This window comes from Rhinoraja longicauda, chromosome 36 (assembly GCF_053455715.1).
Source record: "Rhinoraja longicauda isolate Sanriku21f chromosome 36, sRhiLon1.1, whole genome shotgun sequence".
NCBI lineage: Eukaryota > Metazoa > Chordata > Chondrichthyes > Rajiformes > Arhynchobatidae > Rhinoraja > Rhinoraja longicauda.
In genome coordinates, this window is record NC_135988.1 from 5,510,711 (window position 1) to 5,536,083 (window position 25,373).

At 49.9% G+C, this 25,373-nt stretch overlaps 1 protein-coding gene across 1 annotated transcript in view; it reads left to right on the forward strand.

Annotated features, from left to right (window-relative positions):
- Nucleotides 1-25,132, forward strand: part of ido1 (indoleamine 2,3-dioxygenase 1) — a 52,654-nt gene extending 27,522 nt beyond the window's left edge. The window contains exons 8-10 of the mRNA XM_078428891.1: nt 16,209-16,260; nt 19,038-19,186; nt 24,579-25,132. Coding sequence (XP_078285017.1) covers nt 16,209-16,260; nt 19,038-19,186; nt 24,579-24,961 — 584 coding nt within the window. The 3' untranslated portion in view covers nt 24,962-25,132. The remainder of the gene's footprint in view (nt 1-16,208; nt 16,261-19,037; nt 19,187-24,578) is intronic.
- The last annotated feature ends 241 nt before the right edge of the window (nt 25,133-25,373 follow it).

The window sequence follows — 25,373 nt, forward strand, 5'->3', positions numbered from 1 at the left end:
CTGGAGAGAAGGAATGGGTGACGTTTCCGGTTGTTTCTCCATGTTTCTCTTCTTTCTCCCTGAGTCATTGTATTAGACGTCCTTTTGAAACGTTCTTCAGCTGCTCAGCTGATCGTGTTCTGAAGGTCTGAAGAAGGGCCTTGACCCGAAATGTCACCCATTCCTTCTCTCCAGAGATGCTGCCTGTCCCGCTGAGTTCCTCTACCATTTTAGACAATAGACAATAGGTGCAGGAGTAGGCCATTCGGCCCTTCGAGCCAGCACCGCCATTCAATGTGATCATGGCTGATCATCCACAATCAGTACACCATTCCTGCCTTCTCCCCATACCCCCTGACTCCCTATTATTAAGAGCTCTATCTAACTTTCTCTCGATTGCATCCAGAGAATTGGCCTCCACTGGGGCTGGGTAGTTGGGGCTGGGACTATCGCAATGTTTAAGAAACAGTTAGACAGCTACATGGATAGGACAGGTTTAGAGGGATACTAGACCAAGTGGACCCTTTGGGCCCAAACCTGTCCTGCATTGGCATAGCATCCTCCCCTCCCCTCCCCCCTTCCCCCCCCCCCTTCCCCCTCCCCCCCTCCCTTCCTTCCTTCCCCCCCCCTCCCTTCCTTCCTTCCCCCCCCCCTCCCCCTCCCTCCCTCCCTCCCTCCCTCCCTCCCTAGGAGATAGATTTAAACTTTAAAATGTGAATAACTTTAAAAATAAAACACTGATTTCAATGAAACTTCTTCCACTAGCCCCAAAGGGACGACGGTGAGTAAGGTGGGCCTAACATTGTTGCGCTATTGTGAACCGTTTTGGCTGTAGTTCAGGAACTAACAATAAAACAAACAAGAGTTTGGACTGTGGGTGATGAACTCTTGTCCAAAAAACTTGTTTCAGTCCAATTTGACTCTCGTCCAAAAAACTTGTCCTGAGTCCTGAATCCTATATAGATGGGCTCAATGCAGGCAGGTGGGACCAGTGTAGATGGGACATGTTGGTCGGTGTAGACAAATTGGACTGAAGGGCTTGTTGCATGCTGTATGACTCTATGACACTTTGTGCCTTTCCTTGCAGCTTTTAATCATCTTTTTGGGGTGGGATAGACTGGAGTTGTGGGATGACTGATCACGTCATGGAATAGAAGGAACATAGGTTTATAAGGTTGTAGTCGGGTAATGCTAATGGATAGGACAGGTTTAGAGGGATACTAGACAGGGAGGGATACCAGGGAGGGAGAGAGGGAGGGAGGAAGGGAGGGAGGGAGGGAGGGAGGGAGGGAGGGAGGGAGGGAGGGAGAGAGGGAGGGAGGGAGGGAGGGAGGAGGGAGGGAGGGAGGGAGGGAGGGAGGGAGGGAGGGAGGGAGGGAGGGAGGGGAGGGGAGGGGAGGGAGGGGAGGGGAGGGGAGGGAGGGAGGGGAGGGGAGGGGAGGGGAGGAGAGGGGAGGGGAGGATGCTATGCCAATGCAGGACAGGTTTGGGCCCAAAGGGTCCACTTGGTCTAGTATCCCTCTAAACCTGTCCTATCCATGTAGCTGTCTAACTGTTTCTTAAACGTTGCGATAGTCCCAGCCCCAACTACCTCCTCTGGCAGCTCGTTCCATACACCCACCACCCTTTGTGTGAAAAGGTTACCCCTCAGATTCCTATTAAATCTTTCCCCTTCATCATACACCTGTGTCCTCTGATTCTCCATTCCCCTACCCTGGTCAAGGGGCACCGTGCATCTGTTCCTCTCATGATTTTATACACCTCTATAAGATCTCCCATCATCCTCCTGCACTACAAACAGAGTCCTAGCTTTCTCAAACTCTCCCTGCAGCTCAGGCCCTCGAGTCCTGCCAACATCCTGGGAAACCTTCTCTGTACCCTATCCAACTTTACATCTTCATTCCTATAACGTGGTGCCCAGTACTGAATTACTCAAAGGGTCAGGCAGCATCCTTGAAGAACATGGAGAGGTGTCGTTTCAATAGACAATAGACAATAGACAATAGGTGCAGGAGTAGGCCATTCAGCCCTTCGAGCCAGCACCGCCATTCAATGCGATCATGGCTGATCATGGCAGGTCGGGACTCTTCTTCAGATGGACTCCAGGGGTGCAGGGAGCCAGTACCACCTTTCAATGTGATCATGGGCCGAAGGGCCTGTTCCACTGATCTATTGTTCTAAGCGCTATGATACTGAGACCCCCTGGAGGATGCTTGGAGCTGGGGCAGTCAGTTGTGTTGGTCACGCATCCTATATAGACTGCATAGAGGGGTAACCTTTGCAAGGAAAGGCAGGTTTATAAGGTTATAGTTGGGTAATGCTAATTGACCCTCAGAGTTACTCCAGCACTTAGAGTCTACCTTTGGTGTAAACCAGAATCTGCAGTTCCTTCCTACACACTGGGAGTTTCATCAATCAATAGACAATAGACAATAGGTGCAGGAGGAGGCCATTTGGCCCTTCGAACCAGCAACGCCATTCAATGTGATCATGGGTGACGTTTCCGGTTGTTTCTCCCTGAGTCATTGTATTAGACGTCCTTTTGAAAAGTTCTTCAGCTGCTCAGCTGATCGTGTTCCGAAGGTCTGAAGAAGGGTCTTGACCCGAAATGTCACCCATTCCTTCTCTCCAGAGATGCTGCCTGTCCCGCTGAGTTACTCCAGCATTTTAGACAATAGACAATAGAAAATAGGTGCAGTAGTATAACACAATAACTGCAGATGCTGGTACAAATCAAAGGTATTTTCACAAAATGCTGGAGTAACTCAGCAGGTCAGGCAGCATCTCAGGAGAGAGAAGGAGTAGGCCATTCGGCCCTTCGAGCCAGCACCGCCATTCAATGTGATCATGGCTGATCATCCACAATCAGTACCCCGTTCCTGCCCTCTCCCCATACCCCCTGACTCCGCTATCATTAAGAGCTCCATCTAGCTCTCTCTTGAATGCATCCAGAGAATTGGCCTCCACTGCCTTCTGAGGCAGAGAATTCCACAGATTTACAACTCTCTGAGTGTTGTAAATGTTGCGTCTATCTTTGGTTTAAACCAGCATCTGCAGTCCCTCCCTGCACATATGGATGATGCGCAGCAGGGCAAAAGTTAGTTTTGGTCTGATGAGCCTGAAAAAAGATCTCGACTCGAAACGTCACCTGTTCCTTTTCTCCAGAGATGTTGTCTGACCCGCTGAGTTACTCCAACTTTTAATTTTGGCATTGTATTTGCCATAGACATTGTGGGCCGAAGGGCCTGTTCCACTGATCTATTGTTCTAAGCGCTATGATACTGAGACCCCCTGGAGGATGCTTGGAGCTGGGCAGTCAGTTGTCCATGGCCATGCATCCTATATAGAGGACTGCACCACACCCTCGTGGTATTGGGGCGGTCTGCACCAGTCTTCTGTTACTCCCCAGCATTCATGATAGTTTCAATGATGAGATATAACCAGAAAATGGTGGAAACACTTGACCTGAAACATTGACTCTGCAAAAAGCACTTAACTCTGTTTTTCTTTCCACAGATGCTGCCTGACCTGCTGAGATTTTTCTGCATTTCCTGCTTTTATTTCAGATTTTCCAAGAACCTCGTGGTGCATCTGACACGAGGACACGAGCAGCAATCAGCAGTAGCAGCAGCAATCAGCAGTAGCAGCAGCAATCAGCAGTAGCAGCAGCAATCAGCAGTAGCAATCAGCAGTAGCAGCAGCAATCAGCAGTAATCAGCAGTAACAGCAGCAATCAGCAGTAGCAGCATCAATCAGCAGTAGCAGCAGCAATCAGCAGTAGCAGCAGCAATCAGCAGTAGCAGCAGCAGCAATCAGCAGTAGCAAGCAGCAGCAATCAGCAGTAGCAAGCAGCAGCAGCAGTAAGCAGCACCAAGCTGTGTTGCTTGGGAAGTATTGTGTGGGGATTGTGTGGGGATTGTGTGGGGATTGTGTGGGGATTGTGTGGGGATTGTATGGGGATTGTAAGGAGTAAGACCTGTGTGATCTCCCGGACTAGTTTCGATCGCCTAGCTTGGGGTCGGAGAGGAATTTCCCGGATTTTTTCCCAAATTGGCCTGGGTTTTTTATCCGGTTTTTCACCTCTCCCAGGAGATCACTCAGTTCTTTTGGGTGGGCGGTTGGAGCGGTTGGAGTAGCGGCCGGGCGGTAGGTTTAGTAACCGAGCGCGGGGCTTTGTTTGGAGAGTATGACTGCCAGGGCAGTTTTTTGTTCTGGGTGTCAGATGTGGGGAATCTGGGAGTCTGATATTCTTCCAGACATCCACATCTGCGCCAGGTGTGACGAGATGGGGCTCCTAAGGGACCGTATTAGGAACCTGGAGCGGCAGATTGATGACCTCCGTCTGATCAGGGAGAGTGAGGAGGTTATAGATAGGAGTTACAGGGAGGTGGTCACTCCTAGACCACGGGAGGTAGACAAGTGGGTCACTGTTAGGGGGTCAAGGAAGAGAGGCAGGGACTAGGGAGTACCCCGGTGGCTGTACCCCTTGGAAATAAGTACTCCTGTTTAAGTACTGTTGGGGGGGACAGCCTACCTGGGGGCAACGATGGTGCCCGGGCCTCTGGCAAGGAGTCCGGCCCTGTTGCTCAGAAGGGTAGGGAAAGGAAGAGGAGAGCGATAGTAATAGGGGACTCTATAGTGAGGGGGTCAGATAGGCGATTCTGTGGACGCAGTCGGGAGACCCGGATGGTGGTTTGCCTCCCTGGTGCCGGTGTCCGGGATGTGTCTGAGCGTGTCCAGGATATCCTGAAAGGGGAGGGAGAGGAGCCAGAGGTCGTGGTACATATAGGTACCAACAATATAGGTAGGATAAGGGAAGAGGTCCTGAAAGGAGAATTCAGGGGGCTAGGAAGAGAGTTAAAAAAAAGGACTTCCAAAGTAATAATCTCAGGCTTACTGCATGTGCCACGCGATAGTGAGAATAGGAATGGAGTGAGGTGGAGGATAAATACGTGGCTGAGGAACTGGTGCAGGGAGCAGGGTTTCAAGTTTCTGGATCATTGGGACCTCTTCTGGGGGAAGTATGACCTGTACAAAAAGGATGGGTTGCATCTGAACCCGAGGGGAACCAATATCCTGGCGGGGAGATTTGCTAAAATAACTGCGGAGACTTTAAACTAGTACGGTTGGGGGGAGGGACTCAAACACAGATAGCTAATAGGCAGTGTGTGAGGCAGGAGGCAGAAAAAGGAAACACTCAGACCCAATATGTAGGAGAGAAAGAAGGGAAAAGAAATAAACTGAGAATAAGAAATGATGGGTCCCTTAAATGTGTATATTTTAATGCTAGGAGCATTGTAAGAAAGGTGGATGAGCTTAGAGCCTGGATTGACATCTGGAAGTATGATGTTGTGGCGATCAGTGAAACATGGTTGCAGGAGGGTTGCGATTGGCAATTAAATATTCCAGGATTTCATTGTTTCAGATGTGATAGAATCGGAGGGGCAAGAGGTGGGGGTGTTGCATTGCTTGTCAGGGAGGATATCACAGCAGTGCTTTGGCAGGACAGACTAGAAGGCTCGATTAAGGAGGCTGTTTGGGTGGAACTCAGAAATGAGAAAGGTTTAGCAACACTTATAGGGGTGCATTATAGACCGCCAAATAGGGAACGAGAATTGGAAGAGCAAATATGTAAGGAGATAGCAGATATTAGTAGTAAGCACAGAGTGGTGATTGTGGGTGATTTCAATTTTCCGTATATAGACTGGGAATCACATTCTGTTAAAGGGCTGGATGGTTTGGAGTTTGTAAAATGTGTGCAGGATAGTTTTTTGCAGCAATACGTAGAGGTGCCTACCAGAGAAGGGGCAGTGTTGGACCTCCTGTTAGGAAATGAGATGGGTCAGGTGACGGAGGTATGTGTTGAGGAGCACCTTGGGTCTAGTGATCATAATGCCATTAGTTTCAATATCATTATGGAGAAGGTCAAATCTGGACCAAGGGTTGAGATTTTGGATTGGAGAAAGGCTAATTTTGAGGAGATGAGAAAGGATTTAAAAGGAGTGAAATGGAAATTGTTGTTTTATGAAAAGGATATAATAGAGAAATGGAGGATATTTAAAGGTGAAATTTTGAGAGTACAGAGTCTTTATGTCCCTGTTCGGTGGAAAGGAAAGAATAATAATTTGAAAGAGCCGTGGTTTTCCAGGGAAATTGGACACTTGGTTTGGAAAAAGAGGGAGATATACAATAAATATAAGCGGCAGGGAGTAAATGAGGTTTTTGAGGAATATAAAGAATGTAAAAGGAATCTTAAAAAGGAAATTAGAAAAGCGAAAAAAAGATATGAGGCTGCTTTGGCAAGTAATGTAAAAGTAAACCCCAAGGGGTTCTACAGATATGTCAATAGCAAAAGGATAGTGAGGGATAAAATTGGTCCATTAGAGAGTCAGAGTGGACAGCTATGTGCTGAGCCGGAAGAAATGGGGGAGATATTAAACAATTTCTTTTCTTCGGTATTTACCGAGGAGAAGGATATTGAATTATGTGAGGTAAGCGAAACAAGTAGAGTAGTGATGGAAATTAGGAGGATTAAAGAAGAGGAGGTACGGACACTTTTGAAGAATATAAAAGTGGATAAGTCTCCAGGTCCTGATAGGATACTCCCTAGGACATTGAGGGAAGTTAGTGCAGAAATAGCAGGGGCTATGACGGAAATATTTCAAACATCATTAGAAACAGGGATGGTGCCGGAAGATTGGCGCATTGCGCATGTTGTGCCTTTGTTTAAAAAAGGTTCTAAAAGTAAACCTAGCAATTATAGACCTATTAGTTTGACGTCTGTGGTGGGAAAATTAATGGAAAAGATACTTAGGGACAATATATATAATTATTTGGATAATCAAGGCCTGATTAGAAACAGTCAACATGGATTTGTGCCTGGAAGGTCATGTTTGACTAATCTTCTTGAATTTTTTGAAGAGGTTACCAGGGAAATTGATAAGGGCAAGGCTGTGGATGTTGTCTATATGGACTTCAGTAAGGCATTTGACAAGGTTCCACATGGAAAGTTGATTAAGAAGGTTAAATCGTTGGGTATTAATAGTGAGGTTGCAAGATGGATTCAACAATGGCTGAATGGGAGATACCAGAGGGTAACGGTTGACAATTGTATGTCAGGTTGGAGGCCAGTGTCTAGTGGAGTGCCCCAAGGATCTGTGTTGGGTCCATTGTTGTTTGTCATTTACATTAATGATCTGGATGATGGTGTGGCAAATTGGATCAGTAAATATGCAGATGATACTAAGATAGGTGGAGTAGTTGATAGTGAGGTAGATTTTCAAAGTCTACAGAGAGACTTGGGCCTTTTGGAAGGGTGGGCTGAAAGATGGCAGATGGAGTTTAATGCTGATAAGTGTGAGGTGCTGCATTTTGGTAGGACAAATCAAAATAGGACGTACAGGGTAAATGGTAGGGAATTGAGGAATGCAGTGGAACAGAGGGATCTGGGAATAACTGTGCATTGTTCCCTGAAGGTGGAATCTCATGTGGATAGGGTGGTGAAGAAGGCGTTTGGTATGCTTGCCTTTATAAATCAGAGCATCGAGTATAGAAGTTGGGATGTAATGTTGAAATTGTACAGGGCATTGGTGAGGCCGAATCTGGAGTATGGTGTGCAGTTCTGGTCGCCAAATTATAGGAAGGATGTTACTAGAATGTTGCCTGGGTTTCAGCACTTAGGCTACAGAGAGAGGTTGAATAGGTTGGGTCTTTATTCTTTGGAGCGTAGAAGGTTGAGGGGGGACTTGATAGAGGTTTTTAAAATTTTGAGAGGGACGGACAGAGTTGACGTGGGTAGGCTTTTCCCTTTGAGAGTGGGGAAGATTCCAACAAGGGGACATAGCTTCAGAATTGAGGGACAAAGGTTTGGGGTAACATGAGGGGGAACTTCTTTACTCAGAGGGTTGTGGCTGTATGGAATGGGCTTCCGGTGGAAGTGGTGGAGGCTGGCTCGATTTTATTATTTAAGAGTAAATTGGATAGGTATATGGATAGGAGGGGATTGGAGGGTTATGGTCTGAGTGCAGGTAGATGAGACTAGGTCAGGGAGAATGGTCGGCGTGGACTGGTAGGGCCGGACAGGCCTGTTTCTTTGCTGTAGTTGTTATGTTATATGTTATATGTTATTTAGATTTTCAATGTGAGCTGATATCCCGGCAGTTCAAACACTTCCTGAACTCTCCCCCTTGGCTCGTGGTCTACATTGGGCCTAAGGCTCTCGACCTGTCCTTTGACTCTACGACCATCCATCCAAGCAACCATTTGAGTCGTGGAAGTCATGGAAGGTCATGAACCAAATGTAGATAAATGGGACCGGTCTGGATAAGTACAATGGCTTACATGGACATGGTGGGCCGAATGTCCTGCTTTTGTGCTGTGTGTAGGATTGCCAACTATCTCACTCCCAAATAAGGGACACACTGATGTCACCACCCCGCGCCCCACGTGACCTCACCCAGCCAGCGGCTACGTGCTCCCGCTCCATCAATGGCGGCCGCCTGGGCTGGGAGGCCGGTTGCTACGCAACCTCCGTTAGGCGGCGTCTGGGCCTCCGGACCTACAGTGTCTGGACCCACACTGTCCGGACCTACCGTGTCCGGGCCTACACTGTCTGGACCTAAAGTGTCCGGGCCTACATTGTCTGGGCCTACCGTGTCCGGGCCTACAGTGTCCGGGCCTACAGTGTCCGGGCCTACAGTGTCCGGGCCTACAGTGTCCGGGCCTACAGTGCCCCCCGAGCCTAATACAGGACAAGGGCAGTCCCGTGCGGGATAAACCAATTTAGCCCAATATACGGGATGTCCCGGCTAATACGGGACAGTTGGCAATCCTAGCTGTATGACTCAATAATAATTTATGACTCCCCGTCTCTGACTGCAAATGAGGTTGCAGCTTTTTAAATGTAGAAACAAGGAAGTGCAGATGCAGGTTTATCAGGGAAAGACACAAGATTCTAGAGCAACTCAGCTGGTCATGCTGAATCCCTGGAGACCGAGGAAAGACACAAAATGCTGGAGTAATCCAGCGGGTCAGGCAGCATCCCTGGAGTCCATCTGAAGAAGAGTCCCCGACCTGAAACGACACCTCTCCATGTTCTTCAAGGAATCTGCCTGACCCTTTGAGTAATTCAGTACTGGGCACCACGTTAGAGGAATGAAGATGTAAAGTTGGATAGGGTACAGAGAAGGTTTCCCAGGATGTTGGCAGGACTCGAGGGCCTGAGCTGCAGGGAGAGTTTGAGAAAGCTAGGACTCTGTTTGTAGTGCAGGAGGATGATGGGAGATCTTATAGAGGTGTATAAAATCATGAGAGGAACAGATGCACGGTGCCCCTTGACCAGGGTAGGGGAATGGAGAATCAGAGGACACCGGTGTATGATGAAGGGGAAAGATTTAATAGGAATCTGAGGGGTAACCTTTTCACACAAAGGGTGGTGGGTGTATGGAACAAGCTGCCAGAGGAGGTAGTTGGGGCTGGGACTATCGCAACGTTTAAGAAACAGTTGGACAGCTACATGGATAGGACAGGTTTAGAGGGATACTAGACCAAGTGGACCCTTTGGGCCCAAACCTGTCCTGCATTGGCGTAGCATCCTCCCCTCCCCTCCCCTCCCCTCCTCCACCCCCTCCCCTCGATCCCCACTCCTCCCTCCATCCCCTCCCCTCGACCCCCACCCCTCCCTCCCTCCCTCCCTCCCTCCCTCCCTCCCTCCCTCCCTCCCTCCCTCCCTCCCTCCCTCCCTCCTCCCTCCCTCCCTCCCTCCCTCCCTCCCTCCCTCCCTCCCTCCCTCCCTCCCTCCCTCCCTCCCACCCTCCCTCCCTCCCCTCCCTCCCTCCCTCCCTCCCTCCCTCCCTCCCACCCCCTCCCCATCTACCCCTCTCCCCTCCCACACTCCCCTCTCCCTCTCCCCAGCCCCCTCCTCTTCTTCCCCTCCCCCCCCTTCCCCTCCCTCCACACCCATCCCCCCTCAACCCCCTTATCCTCCCTCCCCCCCACCCCCCCCCACCCTCCCTCCCTCCCACCCTCCCACCCACCCTCCCACCACTCCCTCCCACCCACCCTCCCACCCCCCCCCCACCCTCCCACCCTCCCACCCCTCCCCACCCACCCACCCCCTCTCCTCTCCCCCTCCCCATCTACCCCTCTCCCCTCCCTCACTCCCCACTCCCTCACCCCAGCCCCCTCCTCTTCTCCCCTCCCCCCCTCCCCACCCCTCCCTCCCCTCCCCCACCCCCACCCCTCCCTCCACCCCCACCCCTCCCTCCCTCCCTCCCCTCCCTCCCACCCTCCCTCCCTCCCTCCCTCCCTCCCTCCCTCCCTCCCTCCTCCCACCTCCCCCCTCCCTCCCTCCCTCCCTCCCTCCCTCCCACCCACCCCCTCCCTCCCTCCCCTCCCTCTCCCCCTCCCCATCTACCCCTCTCCCTCCCTCACTCCCCTCTCCCTCTCCCCAGCCCCCTCCTCTTCTTCCCCTCCCCCCCTTTCCCCTCCCTCCACTCCATCCCCCTCAACCCCCTTTATCCTCCCTCCCCCTCCCTCCCTCCCCCTCCCTCCCTCCCTCCCTCCCTCCCTCCCTCCCTCCCTCCCTCCCACCCTCCCTCCCTCCCTCCCTCCCTCCCTCCCTCCCTCCCTCCCTCCCTCCCTCCCTGCCTCCCTCCCTCCACTCCATCCCCCTCAACCCCCTTTATCCTCCCTCCCTCCCTCCCTCCCTCCCTCCCTCCCTCCCTCCCTCCCTCCCTCCCTCCCTCCCTCCCTCCCTCCCTCCCTCCCTCCCTCCTCCCTCCCTCCCTCCCTCCCTCCCTCCCTCCCTCCCTCCCTCCCTCCCTCCCTCCCTCCCTCCCTCCCTCCCTCCCTCCCTCCCTCCCCTCCCCCCCTCCCCCCCCTCCCCCCCTCTCCCCCTCTCCCCCTCTCCCCCTCTCCCCCTCTCCCCCTCTCCCCCCTCCCCATCTACCCCTCTCCCCCTCCCTCACTCCCCTCTCCCTCTCCCCAGCCCCCTCCTCTTCTTCCCCTCCCCCCCTTTCCCCTCCCTCCACTCCATCCCCCCTCAACCCCCTTTATCCTCCCTCCCTCCCTCCCTCCCTCCCTCCCTCCCTCCCTCCCTCCCTCCCTCCCTCCCTCCCTCCCTCCCTCCCTCCCCTCCCTCCCTCCCTCCCTCCCTCCCTCCCTCCCTCCCTCCCTCCCTCCCTCCCTCCCTCCCTCCCTCCCTCCCTCCCTCCCTCCCTCCCTCCCTCCCTCCCTCCCTCCCTCCCTCCCCCCTCCCCCCCTCCCTCCCTCCCTCCCCCCCTCCCTCCCCCTCTCCTCTCCCCCTCCCCCATCTACCCCTCTCCCCCTCCCTCACTCCTCTCTCCCTCTCCCCAGCCCCTCCTCTTCCCCTCCCCCCCCCTTTCCCCTCCCTCCACTCCATCCCCCTCAACCCCCTTTATCCTCCCTCCCTCCCTCCCTCCCTCCCTCCCTCCCTCCCTCCCTCCCTCCCTCCCTCCCTCCCTCCCTCCCTCCCCTCCCTCCCTCCCTCCCTCCCTCCCTCCCTCCCTCCCTCCCTCCCTCCCTCCCTCCCTCCCCCCTCCCCCCCCTCCCTCCCTCCCTCCCCCTCTCCTCTCCCCCTCCCCCATCTACCCCTCTCCCCTCCCTCACTCCCCTCTCCCTCTCCCCAGCCCCTCCTCTTCCCCTCCCCCATCTACCCCCCTCCCTCCCTCCCTCCCCCCTCCCTCCCCCCCTCCCTCCCTAGGAGATAGATTTAAACTTTAAAATGTGAATCACTTAAAAAATATAACACTGATTTCAATGAAACTTCTTCCACTATCACCAAAGGGACGACGGTGAGTAAAGTGGGCCTAACATTGTTGCGCTATTGTGAACCGTTTTGGCTGTAGTTCAGGAACTAACAATAAAACAAACAAGAGCTTTAGTACAGTAAAAAAACAAACAAGAGTTTGGACTGTGGGTGACGAACTCTCGTCCAAAAAAACTTGTTTTTTGGATGGCAAATAAAGATATCCTGAACCCTGAGTCCTGAATCAATAGTCAATAGTCAATAGTCGTTTATTTGTCAAATACACATAAATGTATAGTTCCGCGCTGTATATATATGATATGATATGATATAGAAACATAGAAACATAGAAAATAGGTGCAGGAGTAGGCCATTCGGCCCTTCGAGCCTGTACCGCCATTCAATATGATCATGGCTGATCATCCAGCTCAGTAACCTGTACCTGCCTTCTCTCCATACCCCCTGATCCCTTTAGCAAAAAGAGCCACATCTAACTCCCTCTTAAATATAGCCAATGAACTGGCCTCAACTACCTTCTGTGGCAGAGAATTCCACAGACTCACCACTCTCTGTGTGAAGAAATGTTTTCTCATCTCGGTCCTAAAAGACTTCCCCCTTATCCTTAAGCTGTGACCCCTGGTTCTGGACTCCCCCAACATCGGGAACAATCTTCCCGCATCTAGCCTCTCCAACCCCTTAAAAATTTTATATGTTTCTATAAGATCCCCCCTCAGTCTTCTAAATTCCAGCGAGTACAAACCCAGTCTATCCAGTCTTTCCTCATATGTAAGTCCCGCCATCCCAGGGATCAATCTGGTGAACCTTCTCTGTACTCCCTCTAAGGCAAGAAGGTCTTTCCTCAGGTTAGGAGACCAAAACTGCACACAGTACTCCAGGTGCGGTCTCAGCAAGGCCCTGTGCAACTGCAGCAGAACCTCCCTGCTCCTAAACTCAAATCCACTTGCTATGAATGCCAACATACCATTCGCTTTCTTCACTGCCTGCTGCACCTGCATGCTTGCTTTCAATGACTGGTGCACCATGACACCCAGGTCACGTTGCATCTCCCCTTCTCCCAATCGGTCACCAGTCAGGTAATACTCTGCTTTCCTGTTCTTGCCGCCAAAGTGGATAACCTCACATTTATGATATGAAATTAAACATTACCCGCAGTTCAACAATAAGACCAATAAGAATAATCAATAAAAATGCAATAACACACGCAATCATAAACTAACACCAAACAAAAGAAACATCCATCACAGTGAGTCTCCTGCAGTCACTCCTCACTGTGATGGATGGCCAGAATGTCTGTTTCTCTTCCCTGCCGTCTTCTATATAGATGGGCTATATAGATGGGCTCAATGCAGGCAGGTGGGACCAGTGTAGATGGGACATGTTGGTCGGTGTAGACAACTTGGACCGAAGGGCTTGTTTGCATGCTGTATGACTCTATGACACTTTGTGCCTTTCCTTGCAGCTTTTAATTATCTTTTTGGGGTGGGATAGACTGGAGTTGTGGGATGACTGATCACGTCATGGAATAGAAGGAACATAGACAATAGTCAATAGACAATAGGTGCAGGAGGAGGCCATTCAGCCCTTCGAGCCAGCACCGCCATTCAATGCGATCATGGCTGATCATTCTCAATCAATACCCCGTTCCTGCCTTCTCCCCATACCCCCTCACTCCGCTATCCTTAAGAGCTCTATCCAGCTCTCTCTTGAAAGCATCCAACGGACTGGCCTCCACTGCCTTCTGAGGCAGAGAATTCCACACCTTCACCACTCTCTGACTGAAAAAGTTCTTCCTCATCTCCGTTCTAAATGGCCTACCCCTTATTCTTAAACTGTGGCCCCTTGTTCTGGACTCCCCCAACATTGGGAACATGTTTCCTGCCTCTAATGTGTCCAATCCCCTAATTATCTTATATGTTTCAATAAGATCCCCCCCTCATCCTTCTAAATTCCAGTGTATACAAGCCCAATCGCTCCAGCCTTTCAACATACGACAGTCCCGCCATTCCGGGAATTAACCTAGTGAACCTACGCTGCACGCCCTCCATAGCAAGAATATCCTTCCTCAAATTTGGAGACCAAAACTGCACACAGTACTCCAGGTGCGGTCTCATCAGGGCCCGGTACAACTGTAGAAGGACCTCTTTGCTCCTATACTCAACTCCTCTTCTTATGAAGACCAACATTCCATTGGCTTTCTTCACTGCCTGCTGTACCTGCATGCTTCCTTTCATTGACTGATGCACTAGGACACCCAGATCTCGTTGAACTCCCCCTCCTCCTAACTTGACACCATTCAGATAATAATCTGCCTTTCTATTCTTACTTCCAAAGTGAATAACCTCACACTTATCTACATTAAACTGCATCTGCCATGTATCCGCCCACTCACACAACCTGTCCAAGTCACCCTGCAGCCTTATTGCATCTTCCTCACAATTCACACTACCCCCCAGCTTAGTATCATCTGCAAATTTGCTAATGGTACTTTTAATCCCTTCGTCTAAGTCATTAATGTATATCGTAAATAGCTGGGGTCCCAGCACCGAATCTTGCGGTACCCCACTGGTCACTGCCTGCCATTCCGAAAGGGACCCATTTATCCCCACTCTTTGCTTTCTGTCTGTCAACCAATTTTCTATCCATGTCAGTACCCTACCCCCAATACCATGTGCCCTAATTTTGCCCACTAATCACCTATGTGGGACCTTGTCGAAGGCTTTCTGAAAGTCGAGGTACACCACATCCACTGACTCTCCCCTGTCAATTTTCCTAGTTACATCCTCAAAAAATTCCAGTAGATTTGTCAAGCATGATTTCCCCTTCGTAAATCCATGCTGACTCGGAATGATCCTGTTACTGCTATCCAAATGCTCAGCAATTTCGTCTTTTATAATTGACTCCAGCATCTTCCCCACCACTGATGTCAGATTAACTGGTCTATAATTACCCGTTTTCTCTCTCCCTCCTTTCTTAAAAAGTGGGATAACATTTGCTATCCTCCAATCCACAGGAACTGATCCTGAATCTATAGAACATTGAAAAATGATCTCCAATGCTTCCACTATTTCTAGAGCCACCTCCTTAAGTACCCTGGGATGCAGACCATCAGGCCCTGGGGATTTATCAGCCTTCAGTCCCATCAGTCTACCCAAAACCATTTCCTGCCTAATGTGGATTTCCTTCAGTTCCTCCATCACCCTAGGTTCTCCGGCCCCTAGAACATTTGGGAGATTGGGTGTATCTTCCTCAGTGAAGACAGATCCAAAGTAACGGTTTAACTCGTTTGCCATTTCTTTGTTCCCCATAATAAATTCCCCTGCTTCTGTCTTCAAGGGACCCACATTTGCCTTGACTATTTTTTTCCTCTTCACGTACCTAAAAAAACTTTTGCTATCCTCCTTTATATTATTGGCTAGTTTACCCTCGTTTATAAGGTTGTAGTCGGGTAATGCTAATTGAATTGTCTGGAAAATCTACTGATATTTTTCACTCAGAGTGTCAGTTGTAACGAGGTTTCCAGTAAGTTCAGCTCACCGATCCAAAACTGCAGACTCAATTAGGATCACAAAGCAGAGTGGACTGTATCACAGCTGAATAGAGTCATAGCTTATGGAAGGACCGTTCAGAAGCCCGATAATAAAGTGTCATGACTTAGAGTCTTAGAGTCATGCAGTGTGGAAACAGCCCCTTCTGCCCAACTTGCCCATGCTGACCAACATGTCCCATTCACACTAGTCCCACCTGCCTGCGCTTGGCCCATATCCCTCTAAATCTATCCTGTCCATGTACCTGTCCAGATGTTTTTAAAACATTGTGATAACACCCTCCTCAACGACCTCCTCCAGCAAATTATTCCATATACCCACCACCCTTTGTGAAAAAGAAAGTTGCACCTCAGGTTCCTATTAAATCTTTTCCCTCTCACTTTAAGCCCATGTCCCCTGGTTCTTGATGCCCCTACTCTGGGTAAAAGACGCTGTGCATTCAACCTATCTATTCTTCTCATGATCTCTAAGATCACCCCTCATCCTCCTGTGTTCCAAGGGTTGCTAGGAGCCCTAGCATACACAACATTTAAGAAACGGTCAGACAGGTACATGAATAGGACAGGTTTGCAGGGATATGGACCAAGTGCAGGCAGTTGGGACTAGTGTAGTTGGGACATGTTGGCCAGTGAGGGCGAGTTGGGCCGAAGAGCCTGTTTCCACACTATATCACTCTATGACTCCATGACTCTAACCACAGGCCCTCGAGTCCTGGCAACATCCTTCTTTGCACCCCCCTCCACCGTAACAATTTCAGATTCAGTAGACTTAGATCATACTAGTGCCAACCCTTGTCCAAACATCACTCTACAATCTACCTACACGGACTGGTCTATTTTATTCCCCTGAATTAACTTTCCTTTTAATGAAGAAGAACCTGTTTTTTTTCTCCCTAGAGTACGTCGACCCTGCTATATTTTATGGAATAATTCGACTCTTTCTGGCTGGGTATGTATATAATATTAAAATTCAATTATTATCTAGCATTGTGTCGAAATTTCAATGAATATGCAGACCGTTCAATCAATGTATTATGTTAATTTTATCCCCAAAATTATTAATCCAACTTGACCCAAATCTTTCATAATGTACCATCAACAATCTGGACCAGTCTCCCCCCTCTTCTCCCCTCTCCCATCAGGCAAGTGGTTACAGAAGTGTGAAAACGCGCACCTCCAGATTCAGGGACAGTTTCTTCCCAGATATGTCAACTGAACCATCTAATCACCAACTAGAGAGTGGCCCTGAGCTACCATATACCTCATGGGAGACCCTCGGACTATCTTTAATTTGACTTTACTGGACTTGATCTTACATTAAACGTTATTCCTTTTATCCTGTATCTATACACAGTGGATCGCATGATTATAATCTTTTGACTGGCTGGATAGTATGCAACAAAAAAGCTTTCAGAGTCATGGAGTCATAGAGTGATACAGTGTGGAAACAGGCCCTTCAGCCCAACTTGCCCAACATGTCCCAGCTACAGTGGTCCCACCTGCCCACGTTTGGTCCATATCCAAATTTGTCCTATCCATGTACCTGTCTAACTGTTTCTTTAAACTTTGGGGTAGTCCCTGCCTCAATTACTTCCTCCGGCAGCTTGTTCCCTACACCCACCACCCTTTGTATGAAAGAGTTAGCCCTCATATTTTATTTTCAGATTTCAGGTACAGCGCGGAAACAGGCCTTTTCGGCCCACCAAGTCCGCACCGCCCAGCGATCCCCGCACATTAACACTATCCTACACACACTAGGGATAATTTTTTTACATTTACCCCTGTCAATTAATCTACATACCTGTACGTCTTTGGAGTGTGGGAGGAAACCGAAGATCTCGGAGAAAACCCACGCAGGTCACGGGGAGAACGTACAAACTCCTTACAGTAAACTCCTCAGATTCCTATTAAATCTTTTCTCCTTCACCTTAAACCTATGTCCTCTGCTGACCAGACCCCTATTCTGGGCAAGAGACTCTGTGCATCTACCCGATCTATTCCTCTCATGATGTTATACACCTCTATAAGATCACCCTTCAATGTCCTGCGCTCCAAGGAATAGAGACCCAGCCTACTCAACCTCTCCCTATAGCTCAGACCCTCTAGTCCTGGCAACGTCCTCGTAAATCTTCTTTGTATCCTTTCCAGCTTGACAACATCACTTTTCACTGTACCTCGGGTACACAGGACAATAAACTAAACTAAACTGTTCTTAAAGGTTATCAGGGTCTTCAGTGTATTGTTAATGCTATAATGCATCTTATGAGATCAGAGTGTTCTCTGTGAATAGATGTGCAGTGCTCTGGTGAGGATATTGACCATTGTTCTGTTGGCCCCATTATAGGAAGGATTTGATTGTGTTTGAAAGAGTACAGAGGAGATTCACCAGAATGCTGTCTGGATCGGAGAGCTTCAGTTTAGTTTAGTTTAGAGATACGGAACGGAAACAGGCCCTTCAGCCCACCGGGTCCGCACTGACCAGCGATCCCCGCACGTTAACACTATCCGACCCACACTGGGGACAATTTTACACATACACCAAGCCAATTAAACTACAAACCTGCACGTCTTTTGAGTGTGGGAGGAAACCGAAGATCTCGGAGAAAACCCATGCAGGTCACGGGGAGAAGGTACAAACTCCGTACAGACAGCACCGTAGTCGGGATGGAACCCGGGTCTCCGGCGCTGCATTCGCTGGAAGGCAGCAACTCTACCGCTGCGCCACCGTAACCGCCCTCGGTACACAGAACAATAAACTAAGCTAATCTAAACTGTTCTTAAAGGTATTTATTCACAAGATGCTGGAGTAACTCAGCAGGTCAGGCAGCATCTCAGGAGAGAAGGAATGGGCGACGTTTCGGGTCGAGACCCTTCTTCAGACTTCTTCAGACAGACTATTCTTAAAGGTTATCAGTTGTGGGGAAAGATTGGATAGGCTGGGTTTGTCTCAGCTGGAGTGAAGGACGGGACTGTTTGCACCAAACTGGGGCTCCTTCTTAAAAGATTAACCTTTCATGGAATGGATTTACAATGAAATAAATGATTCTACTGAGTAGTGATCTGATCGATGTGTGTAAGATGAGGAGAGGCCCAGATTGGGTAGAGTCATAATCCATGGTGGAGGTTACAAAACAAGAGGACGATGTTTAAGATAAGTGATAGGAGCAGAATTAAGCCATTCGGCCCATCAAGTCTACTCTACCATTCTATCATGGCTGATCTATCTCTCCCTCCTAACCCCATTATCCTGCCTTCCCCCCATAACCCCTGACACCCCTGATGAGAAGAGGTGGGGGGGGTGTATTAAAATAGATCAAAAGGGAAAGTTTTATTTTAACAGAAAGAGTGGCCGATATCTGGGCTGTCAGAGGAGGTGGTGGGATCGGAAACAACCACAGTATTTCAGGGGCGGCACAGTGGCTCAGCGGTCGAGTTGCTGCCAGATACCTGGGCTCGATCCGGACTATGGATGCTGTCTGTGCAGAGTTTGTACGTTCTCCCTTTAACGGCGTGGGCTTTCTCCGAGATCTTCAAAGGCCAAAGGCGCACAGGTTTGTAAGTTAATTGACCCCCGCAAATAGTCCCCAGCGTGTGGGATAGAGCTGGTGTGAATGGGTGATCGCTGGTCGGCGGTTGAGCCGGTGGGCTCCAGGACCCGCGACCACGCAGGCAGTTTGCAGGCGTCTACCTTCAACGGGACCTCACCTGGGACTCACCTTCCTGCAGGTGGAAGGACAATCCAGCCTTTCCAGAAGGGCTTGTGTACGAGGGAGTGTGGGAAGGCCCAAGGCAGTTTGCGGGCGGAAGTGCGGCTCAGAGCTCCACCCTGCAGTCCTTCGATGAGTTTTTGGGAATACGACACATCGAGAAAAGTGGTAAGCATACTCCCCACCACGCTCTCCCGGTCAAATGGCTGGGTGTCTGCAAAACAGCGTACAGATACAGAAGAATGGGAACAATGGGTAGGTGCAAAATGCTGGAGTAACTCAGCGGGTCAGGCAGCATCTCTGGAGAGAAGGAATGGGTTACGTTTCGGGTCGAGACCCTTCTTCAGACTGATGTCAAGGGAGGGGGCGGGACAAAGATAGGATGTAGTCGGAGACAGGAAGACGAGTGGAAGATCTGGGAAGGGGGAGAGCAGGGGCTATCAGAAGTTAGAGAAGTCAAAGTTGATACCGCTGGGGTGTAAACTACCCAAGCGAAATATGAGGTGCTGTTCCTCCAATTTGCGCTGGGCCTCGCTCTGGCAATGGAGGAGGCCCAGGACAGAAAGGCCTAGACTGGGAATGGGAGGGGGAGTTGAAGTGCTGAGCCACCGGGAGATCAGGGTGGTTAAGACGGACTGAGCGGAGGTGTTCAGCGAAACGATCGCCGAGCCTGAGCTTGGTCTCGCCGATGTGGACACCTGGATACAGTAGATTGGGAGTAATGTTTGGTGCAAGCTAAAGCCCAGTGACTGGGCCTCTGCTTAGTTTAGTGATACAGCGTGGAAGAAGTGTTATGTTAGATTGCAGACAAAAGGGGCAATTTTTGATTGAAACCCGTAGCTGCCTTGACAACAGTAAAGTTCAATGAAAAAAAAAGCTAATTGGAGAAATAATCAACAAAATTAATAAACTGAACAGACTACTCAACAAATAAAAATTAGGATTATTGGGAAAGTACTAAGCTAGTATTACAGAAATTGACAAATACCGACAAGCCTCCTGTATGAAACTCACTATGAAATAAAAGGACTGCCATCTCCATATTTATTGCTGGGTTAATATCAACAGGGAACCTAGTATTAAATTTAATTGGAATATAACTCAGGTTAATTGTCGCAAATGCATTATGGAAATTCAGACTCTAAGTCAATAGACAATAGACAACAGGTGCAGGAGGAGGCCATTCGGCCCTTCGAGCCAGCACCGCCATTCAATGTGATCATGGCTGATCATTCTCAATCAGTACCCCGTTCCTGCCTTCTCCCCATACCCCCTGACTCCGCTATCCTTAAGAGCTCTATCCAGCTCTCTCTTGAATGCATTCAGAGAATTGGCCTCCACTGCCTTCTGAGGCAGAGAATTCCACAGATTCACAACTCTCTGACTGAAAAAGTTTTTCCTCATCTCAGCTCTAAATGGCCTACCCCTTATTCTTAAACTGTGGCCCCTTGTTCAGGACTCCCCCAACATCGGGAACATGTTTCCTGCCTCTAACGTGTCCAACCCCTTAATAATCTTATACGTTTCGATAAGATCTCCTCTCATCCTTCTAAATTCCAGTGTCACACACTTTGAGGAGCCGTCCTGAACTACTATCTATCTCATTGGATACACTCAGACTATCTTTAATCGGGCTTTAGTGGACTTTATCTTGCACCAAACATTATTCCCATTATTCTGTATCTGTACACTGTGGACGGCTTGATTGTGACCATGTATAGTTTAGTTTAGAGATACAGTGTGAAAACAGGCGCGGACTCGATGGGCTTGTTGGCGGCGCCTAACGGCAGCGGCTGACTAGCAGTCTGTCCGTCTTTTTTTTGTTGAGTGTCGGTGTTGGGATGATTTTTATATATATTTTTTTGGTTGTGTATGTGTGGGAGGGGGTGGTGGTGTGTGGGGGGTGGGTGTGGGTGGGGAACTTTTCTCTTCCTCACGGCGCGGGGTGCGGCTCGGCTGCGGGGCCTAACATCCCCCGGTGCGGCTCGGCCGCTGGACTTACACCGCCCGGTGCAGCTCGGCTGCGGGGCTTAACATCGCCCGGTGCAGCTCGGCTGCGGGGCTTAACACCGCCCGGTGCAGCTCGGCTGCGGGGCTTAACACCGCCCGGTGCAACTCGGCTGCGGGACTTAACACCGCCCGGTGCGGCTCGGCTGCGGGACTTTTCACCGCTGGTGCGGCTCGGCTGCGGGACTTAGCTGCGCAAGGCTTGGTCGCGGGCCTTTCATCGCCCGGTTCGGCCGCGAGACGTTTCAGCGCCCGGTGCGGGGACTGTGCGGGTCGGTCGGGGACGAGCTGTCTGTCCGTGGGCGTGGGGAGGAGAGGGGAAGTTTTGTTGCCTCCATCACAGTGAGGGGGTGTTTGGAGTCACTGTGATGGACGTTTGTGTTGGGGTCATGTGTCTTGTGTTCTTTTTTTTCTTTTTTCTATGACTGCTATGTAGTTTCGTTCGGTACTTCGGTACCGAACGACAAATAAAGCTCTGTTATACCTGTTATAACAAGAGGAAAACAAGGATGCAAGGGGGTTACTCCTACTATAACGCGCTGTCCAGAGGCACCCTGGGGGATTTCCGGGACCGCTGGGCACCGCGGGGAGTTGGATGCATCCTGGATAGGGATTGTAATATCATTGTATTTATTCACAAAATGCTGGAGTAACTCAGCAGGTCAGGCAGCATCTCAGGAGAGAAGGAATGGGCGACGTTTCGGGTCGAGACCCTTCTTCAGACTGATGTCAGGGGGGCGGGACAAAGGAAGGATATAGGTGGAGACAGGAAGATAGAGGGAGAACTGGGGAAGGGGGAGGGGAAGAGAGGGACAGAGGAACTATCTAAAGTTGGAGAAGTCAATGTTCATACCACTGGGCTGCAAGCTGCCCAGGCGAAATATGAGGTGCTGTTCCTCCAATTTCTGGTGGGCCTCACTATGGCGCTGGAGGAGGCCCATGACATGAAAGGTCAGACTGGGAATGGGAGGGGGAGTTGAAGTGCTCAGCCACCGGGAGATCAGAGAGGGACCGCGCGCTGTCCAAGGGCATGCTGGGGGATTTCCGGGACCACTGGGCACCGCGGGGAGTTGAATGCATCCTGGACAGGGATTGGAATATAGTTGTATAATAGTTTCATTTGGCATGTTTGTTTGTATTGTATTCTGGTGCTGGGTTCTGTTTTGCTTTACTTCATTGTAAATATTGTTTTTCAATAATTGAATACATTTTTTGATTAAAAAAACAAAACCTGCACGTCTTTGGAGTGTGGGAGGAAACCAGAGCGCCCGGAGAAAACCCACGCGGTCACGGGGAGAACAGACAGCACCCGTAGTCAGGATCGAACCCGGGGCAGTGGCGCTGTAAGGCAGCAACTCTACCGCTGCTCCACTCTGTTGCCCCAAGTCTTTCTGCTGGCTCGATAGCACGCAACAAAAAAGCTTTTCATTGTACCTCGGTACACAAGACAATAAACTGAACTAAACTAAACTTTACAGTATTAGTATCCCCCTTGCATCCCTGTATCCCTCTTGTCATCACCCCCCCCTCCCCTCCCCAGCCAACAATGGGCCATTATGGGCTCCACCCTTATTCTATTAATGTCACCCATTCCTTCTCTCCAGAGATGCTGCCTGACCCGTTGAGTTACTCCAGCATTTTGTGTCCATCTTCCATTTTCTTGCTTTAATTTATTGTCACGTGTGAAAAGCTTTTTGTTGCCTGCAATCCAGTCAGGGGAAAGACTATACATGATTACAATCGAACCGTCCACAGTGCACAGATGCAGGATAAAGGGAAATAACATACAGTGCAAGATAAAGTCCAGTAAAGTACGATTAAAGATAGTCCGAGGGCCTCCGATGAGGGAGATGGTAGCGCAGAACCGCTCCCGAGTTGGTGGTAGGATGGTTCAGTCGCCTGATAACAGCCGGGATGAAACTGCCCCTGAATCTGGAGGTGTGCGTTTTCACACTTCTGTATCTCTTGCCTGATGGGAGAGGGGAGAAGAGGGAGTGGCCGGGGTGAGACTTTGAGGGACTGATGCACTATTCCAGGCAAGCAGGGGAGGCGAGGGGGCATTAGGTGGAAGAGGGTGAAGTCTCACCCACGGACCAACCTTTTGGCATCTTTCAGAGGTCGGTACAGATATGGAACGAGCTGCAGGGGAAGTAGACACAAAAAGCTGGTGTAACTCAGCGGATCGGTCAGCATCTCTGGAGAAAAGGAATAGGTGGCGTTTCGGGCTAATGGGCCTATTTCCATGTTGTATCTCTAAACTGATATCTAATGTGAATGGAAGTTATTTATTCACAAAGTGCTGGGGTAACTCAGCAGTTCAGGCAGCATCTCGGGAGAGAAGGAATGGGTGACGTTTCGGGTCGAGACCCTTCTTCAGACTGATGTCAGGGGGGCGGGACAAAGGAAGGATATAGGTGGAGACAGGAAGATAGAGGGAGATCGGGGAAGGGGGAGGGGAAGAGAGGGACAGAGGAACTATCTAAAGTTGGAGACGTCGATGTTCATACCGCTGGGCTGCAAGCTGCCCAGGCGAAATATAAGGTGCTGTTCCTCCAATTTCCGGTGGGCCTCACTATGGCACTGGAGGAGGCCCATGACAGAAAGGTCAGACTGGGAATGTGAGGGGGAGTTGAAGTGCTAATGTGAATGTGAATCTAATGTGAATGGGTGATTGTTGGTCTACATGCACTTGGTGGGCCGAAAGGCCTATTTCCATGCTGTTTCTCTAAACTAATAACTAATGTGAACAGGTGATTGTTGGTTGGCGTGGACTTGGTGGGCCGAAGGGCCTGTTTCCATACCGTATCTCTAAATTAAAAAAATACTAAACTAAATTATAAAACCTGTTGGTACAGTAGTTTGCAACAGACTAGGTGCCTTCATGTAAGTTTCAGTTTAGTTTATTGTCACATGTACAGTGATAGTTTTTTATTGCATGCTAACCAGTCAGTGGAAAGATGATACGTCAATACATGGGGTGGCACGGTGTTGCTGCCTCACGGCGCCAGTGACCTGGGTTCGATCCCGACTACGGGTGCTGTCTGTACGGAGTTTGTACGTTCTCCCCGTGACCTGCGTGGGCTTTCTCTGAGTGCTCTGGTTTCCTCAAAAACACCAAAGATGTACAAGTATGTGGGTTAATTGGCTTTGGTAAGAATTGTAAATTGTCCCCGGTGTGTGTAGGACAGTGTGCTTCTTCTTATCGAGTCCACATCACAAGATTAGAAACTATTCAGCCAGAGCTGACACACTTCTCAGCATCTGCACACAATGGCGTCTTGGGCTTGTGTTTCTGATGCTTCTTGTGTGCGGTGGTGGAAAAATTGGTGGAAACAGGGCTGCGATGTGAACGCTCTTTCCTTGACCCCAGGACAGAGTTAAAGTGCGGGGATCGCTGGTCGGCGTGGACTCTGTGGGCCGAAGGGCCTGTTTCCGCGCTGTATCTCTAAGCTAAACGAAATCCATGCCAAGGCATGAAGGTGTGCTAACCTTCACGGTTGTTTGATTAGATTTAACATTGACAATACCTTGTGTCTTACGTTGTCATTGACAGCTGAATTCCTCCATCGGATGAGGGATTACATGCTACCTCCGCACAAGGCGTTTATCCGAGCGATTGCATCGGGGCCTTCTGTGCGGGAGTACATGGCCAGCCACCCTGGTGCCGGCCTGAGAGACGCCTACAACGCCTGCATCGTGGCCCTGGTGAGCTTCAGGAGCCACCACATCATCGTGGTCACCCGCTACATCACCATCTTGGCGGCCCAAGCCAAGGCGGCGAAGGCCAAGCTGGGCGCCGCTGCTTCAGATGTGCTCCAGAAAGCCCCGCCGTCCCTGGGAGAGAGGGGCACCGGTGGCTCGGACATCTTGTTGCTCCTGAAAAGCGCACGGGACTCGACCAAGGTAGCGGAGATCGAGAACAGCGGGCAGCACTGATTACAGCCACCAAAGCCAGTTTCTGTGAACTGTGGGGAATCATTCACGGGGAAAAAATATGCGTAAATGCTCATGGACATAGAAAATACAAACTGCCGGTGAGAACCATCAACAGCAAAAAAAAATTAAACATTATAGTGCTTATTACAGATACTTAAACAGCTTGCAGTCTTAACATTGAGGTGGTTAGTTATATTTGCTACGGTGTGATTACTTCTAAGTCTTCCAGATGCCTTTATTCAATGTATGCAGGATTAGTTTAGTTTATTGTCACGTGTACCGAGCTACAGTGATAAGCTTTTGTCGCGTGCCAGTCAGCAGAAAGGCAATGGGTGATTCCAATTTGCTGTGTACAGATACATATAACAGGTATAACAGGTATAACAGAGCTTTATTTGTCGTTCGGCACCGA